The 5,823-nt window shown below is 50.5% G+C and overlaps 1 protein-coding gene across 1 annotated transcript in view; it reads left to right on the forward strand.

Annotated features, from left to right (window-relative positions):
• The window catches only part of LOC106805435 (AF4/FMR2 family member 4-like), a 13,879-nt gene that overhangs the window by 2,054 nt on the left and 6,002 nt on the right, over positions 1-5,823 (forward strand). Inside the window, exons 2-6 of the mRNA XM_014807016.1 lie at positions 210-516; positions 2,379-2,521; positions 2,861-2,963; positions 3,352-3,479; positions 4,056-4,213. Of these exons, the coding sequence (XP_014662502.1) occupies positions 210-516; positions 2,379-2,521; positions 2,861-2,963; positions 3,352-3,479; positions 4,056-4,213 (839 nt within the window). The remainder of the gene's footprint in view (positions 1-209; positions 517-2,378; positions 2,522-2,860; positions 2,964-3,351; positions 3,480-4,055; positions 4,214-5,823) is intronic.

Consider the following 5,823-nt stretch of genomic DNA (forward strand, 5'->3'; position numbering starts at 1 on the left):
GTGGTCGTTAACATCGTTAGGTAGGTCAGAATGATCGTTAACATTGTTAGGTAGGTCAGAGTGGTCGTTAACATCGTTAGGTAGGTCAGAATGATCGTTAACATTGTTAGGTAGGTCAGAGTGGTCGTTAACATCGAGGGGGGGGCAGAGCACGCTCTCGGTTCAAGTTACCTGTGTAAAAATTGCTCGAAACCCACGCTCTGCTGCAGCATCTGTGACGACGCGGAGGCAGAGACGGGGTCAGAGGCGGAGACAGAGACAGAGGCGGAGACAGAGGCGGCGGCGGCGGCGGACGAGAAGGCGGACGACGAGATGCTCGACGACGAGTTCGTCCGGCAGGTTTCGCGTGAGCTAGAGGGCAGCACCATCGGCGGCGGCGGCGGCCCGCGCCACGTGCAGTACGTCCAGCTGACGCCCGAGTACGGCATTCACGTCGTCAACCACAGCGGCGCCCCCTACGTCATCAGCATGGAGATATCGAGCATGATGTGGGAGACGGACCGACTGCGCGCGCTGGTGAGCGAACGATGTCGACGGCCGCGTCGTGTCGCGCCCCGGCTCGATTCCGCTCGTGTCGCGCGGTCTTATCGCAGTGTTGTCGCTAGTGTTGTCAATCGGTTGTAATTTCGTAATCGATCATCGGTTGGACCCAACTGCGAGGCGATTATAATTGCCATGACCTTGTGAATACAGCAGCATGGTGGTTCGAACCGATTTTCTTGTGTGAAGGCCTATTTACACGATGCGTCCTAGACGTACGTCCAGGACTTATCAGATTTCCACGTACGTCTAGGACGCAACGGTGAATCTGTTTACACGGTAAGTTTTGGACGTACGTCCATGACTGAGAACAATATATACATATATACGTGTGCGTGTGCGTGCGTGTGTGCGTGTGCGTGTGCGTGTGCGTGTGCGTGCGTGTGCGTCATACACACACACACACACGCGCGCGCGCGCACACACGCACACACACACACACATACACATACACACACACACGCGCGCGCGCGCGCACACACGCACGCGCGCACACACGCACCCACACACGCACACACGCACGCGCACACACACACACACGGCACACTACTTTTATGGTAGTTGTGGACATCCCATTGTCATCTTCTAAAACGACAGACCATCCGCTGACCGCTGTGGAGACGTGCGCCGGGCCTCCAATTTGGCGCACGTCTCCACTGCGGGCAGCGCTTCATACTTGAACATCCCCGCGGTCGCGTGCGCATATCCCGCGGAACTGCGCGTCTCATCCGCGCGCAGCGCTCAGGATCTACAGCAAAGCTGTGCCACGCAATCTTGTATCATGTCTCTCTGGATTCCGCTCGTGTCGCGCAGTCTTTGATTTTATCGCGAAACCTGTGTTACATTAGCAATCGTCTCTGTAGAACGGACGTCCGTCTGTAGCGAGCACTCGTGCCGTTTCCATTCGGTTGCAGTTATAGAGTGAAAACACCTCTATAGAACAGCCACCTGGCTCGATTCCGCTCGTGTCGCGCGGTCTTATCGCAGTGTTGTCGCACGTAGTCGAAGCCTGTGTTACATTAGCAATCGTCTCTGTAGAACGGACGTCCGTCTGTAGCGAGCACTCGTGCCGTTTCCATTCGGTTGCAGTTATAGAGTGAAAACACCTCTATAGAACAGCCACCTGGCTCGATTCCGCTCGTGTCGCGCAGTCTTTGATTTTATCGCGAAACCTGTGTTACATTAGCAATCGTCTCTATAAGCCATATCGGAAAGTCCCCGCTGCCATATTGAGATCAGATAAGAGGGGTGATAAGTTGCTTATATATAACATAGTTACGATAGTACTAGTCTATGTTTTTCATCTATAATTCTTCACTAACATCGTACTTCAATTCACAGATGCGTTTCTGTTTACAGAAACATTTACAAATATGATTGTGGTCATTTGCGATATTTTGCAATGTTTGTGCTAATGCAAAAACTAAAAACGCACGAGTGTTTACATTAATCATGTACTTTCCGTAGCGCGCTGTGGCCATTTTATCCCCTTTTTTCTATGACCTAAATAACACAGCTGGACTTTCCGATATCACTTATAGAACAGACATGCGTGTATGACGAGCACTTGCGCAGTTTCCCTTTAGTGGCAGTAGTGGAGTAAAACCATCTCTGTAGAACAGACACCACCTGTCTGTACACGGCACTTTTGGGCGTCTCCCTTGCGCGACCTTTATATACATACTTGCTGACTACCGACTTACAGATATACAGAGTGAACTTGTAATAATGTTCCCGTCTGGATGGACAGTGGTGATCGTATATAGAATGTCGTTGGTAGTTGTGAAGCTGCTGTGCAGGTTGCAGAGTTAGTCTTCTATATTGTTTGCTTGATGCAGCTGAGGAATAAGAAGCTGGCTGTTCCTAGACTGGTTCTGTCGGAATCTGAACAGCCTGCGCTGTTCATTGAACTCCGACTGAACTGCCTCCTGTCAGTCAGCAGTGGGGAGCAGACCCATGTGACGCTTTACGAACTGAAATGGTGAGCAACTCGCATCGGATGTTGTATCTAGAAATTGATCTAACCATCGGAGGGAAACAAACAACCCCCCACCTTGGTTATTTTTGCTCGGTCCGATAAGGCTAGATATTATGTTTTGTCCATGGACAGCAAATGTGTGGCAAAATTTCCCGTTTTGTTGGCGACAATGCTTTTGTTGTCAAGCGTTGTCTTTTAGAATGCCAGACCTGCCTGTCATTCAGACCAGGCAGGTAGGTCCATCACAGAATCGAGAGTGGGTTATTTCGGCATCCGAAAAAGGGATCGAATGTATATCGGGCGGTAGACGGAGTGGAACAGGCCATTCTATGTACTTTTCAGCATTCCTCTGATCCTAGAGACATTTAAGCATTCATCTGAAGAGCTCAGGGCGAGAATAGCAGAAGAGATTGGCAATTTCGACGCCCAAGACCCATACTGGACGGTAAGCCTGATGACGTATTATGACCGGTCATTTGTTTCTGTGAATTTGTACGGAAATAAATAAGCAGATTATCAGTGAAGTCATGGGAGCAGATGTCTGAATAAAGATGTCCTACACCGACCTGGACCCAGCCATAATCACAGTCCAATACAGCTGTGTGTTCCGTTTGCTCTCTTTATTATACTCTCTGTATTACATGCGGTGTATACCGTACACTGTGTGTATCACATGCTGTGTGCACAGAGATGTGATAGAGATTCTGTCGTCCGTGTAGCATTGTTTGTCACTTGTCACTGCCTAACGAATATCATTTCGTAGTGATATCGATGCTGTTTAAGTAATCGTCGTTGCACGCACGACTAAGCAGCTATCGTTTTGTTGAACTCAGGGCATAGAAGAAGAGCAGAGTGAGGAGGCTGAGACTACGGAGGAGGATGCTGAGGAACCAGAGCCTCTTATCTGTGACCTTGGTGTGGACGAGCTTCAGTTGAGAGAGAGGGCGCTGCAGTTCCGACGGTGCGTATTTCACCATCGGTCATTCATTAGACGAAAAATTTTTGTTACAAGATCAATTTAATCGACCTTATTCGTTAATAGTATCCACTACCTTACAGAACTGTGCTCCTCCTTGGGTTTGGTGGATATTTGCTACTTTCTCTCAGTCATTTCATCTCTTGAACCTACATATTTCACAAGATTTATCAATTGGGAAATATGGCATTCATTTCCGAGAGGTTACGTCTTAAGTGGAAACCCTGCATTAATTACTGCAATCTATTATGAAGCAAGTTTCACATACAGAGGTGGTGCACAGGGGGGGGGGGCAGTAGTAATGAACTGTAAATTCCAAATGAAAGTGTAGATAACGCTTTGGCCGAAACTTCGAATCGTCATACAAAACTCGCTCAGCCAATAACCTTACATCGCATCTACGCGGCTTGAGCCGTAGCTGTCGCCGTCTCTCGTTGCAACACGTTTCCATCGGCGCCCCCTGGTTGCGACGCGTTTCCATCGGCGCCCCCTGGTTGCGACGCGTTTCCATCGGCGCCCCCTGGTTGCGACGTGTTTCTATCGGTGCCCCCTGGTTTGCAGGATGCGCATCCTGGAGGCGATGACGTCAGGCGTGATGTCGTACGCGGCGGGAGTCGACGAGATGAACCTCGTGGAGACGCAGATTGCCTACACGCACCGTCTCATACAAGACCAGCAGAAGCAGCAGCAAGAGCAGCAGCAGGTGACCAAGTCTACAGGTACGCTGGCAGAGATGAGCGTGCCATACAGGTACGCTGGCAGAGATGAGCGTGCAGTGTGAGCTGAGTGTGGCTGAGAGGGTCTATGTCCCCCAGGGTACTGCCGGAACGTACCCTGGTACTATCTAATCACAGGCCCTTGGTCCTTGGCCCTTGGCCCAGGGCCTGTGATCTAATATGCCGGACCGTACCTCTCCTACTCCACTAACGAGTCTAGGGAGTCGCCTACGCCTACTCCCTAACTCTAACCCTAACCCTAACCATATCAGATAGTTACCAGGGTACGTCCCGGTATACCGGACCATACCCAGAGTACGTTCCGGCAGTACCCTGGGGGACATAGACCCTATGAGCCAGAGGGTGGTAGCCTCTGTCATTGTAATTTAAATGTCCTTCTGAACGAGACAATTTTTCCCCATGGATATTTTTAGCTAGGTCATTAAAGCTGGGCCAGTTTATACGTATTTTTTACGCCTGTGCGCTCTCAAATGTCGAGTTTTAGGTATTTGTTGCCAAGCATTTTTGTAGAATGTCCACAACAATGCTGATTGGCGAGAGCTGCCTATTACTCACTCAAGGCAGATCGACGGATCGTGTTCTTTTCGTGATTGATAATTTTGTTTGTTAATTTGTGTCGTCTGTTGCATGTGCATTTAATTATTTGTCCCTGTTTCAGGATGGTCATGCTGTGCTTTATATCTGGGATATGTCAGGAGAAACGGATAAGTGCATTAATGACATGATGAAGCTGGCGGGCCATGCTGACTTTGAGCTAGTTCCTGACAGTGACACAGCTGATGCAGACAAAGAGGTTTAAATTTACTGAAATTGCTCTCTATATTTCTTTGTGTATATGCGTGCATGCGTATATACGGAGGTGTCTGGGTGCATGCGTATGTGCGTGTCTGTGTGTGCATGCGTATGTACGAGCGTGCGTGCATGCGTGTCTGTGCGTGCGTGCGTGCGTGCGTGCGTATGTACGTACGGTGCGTCTGCTGTTGGCGTGCGTGCCGTGTCTAATGTGTGCGTGTGTGGAGCATGCGCGTATAGTACATGCGTGCATGTTTGTGTGTCTGTGCGTGTGTGTGTTGGCATGCGATATGTAGCACGCGTGCATGTCTGTGTGTAGCGTGGCGTGCGTGCGCTGGTCGTGCCGTGTCTGTCTGTGTGTACGTGCGTGCATGTGAGGCTACTAAGCCGCACGGCGGTGATAAGCGGCAGGCTCTGGTTTCCCTGGCAGGTGTCTCGCCAACGACTACATAGGCCGCCCGCAGCCCAGTGTAGGCTGGGCGAGCACTGTCAGAGACTAGATAACGCCGCACCTGCGCCAGGGAGCACAGGGCGCCGCTCGCAGTGCAGCTAAGCAGTGAGGGGCGCAGGCCTGAGGTGAACATCAGAGCAACTTTCTGGGGGGGCACCAACAAGGAGCAGGACAGCTGATGGCGACGTGAGCCAGCGCAGTACAGCAGCTAACATGTCTTTGAGGTGGGTAGTGTAACGGCCAGCTGGTTAACGATTTGAGCGGTGGGATGTGCACACAGTAGCAACACGCTACACCCATATCAGATTAGGCTTAGGTAGGGTAAGTGGCTTCGTTAAAAAAAACAGAA

The sequence above is a fragment of the Priapulus caudatus genome, unplaced genomic scaffold, assembly GCF_000485595.1.
Source record: "Priapulus caudatus unplaced genomic scaffold, Priapulus_caudatus-5.0.1 Scaffold113, whole genome shotgun sequence".
NCBI classification, from domain to species: domain Eukaryota; kingdom Metazoa; phylum Priapulida; class Priapulimorpha; order Priapulimorphida; family Priapulidae; genus Priapulus; species Priapulus caudatus.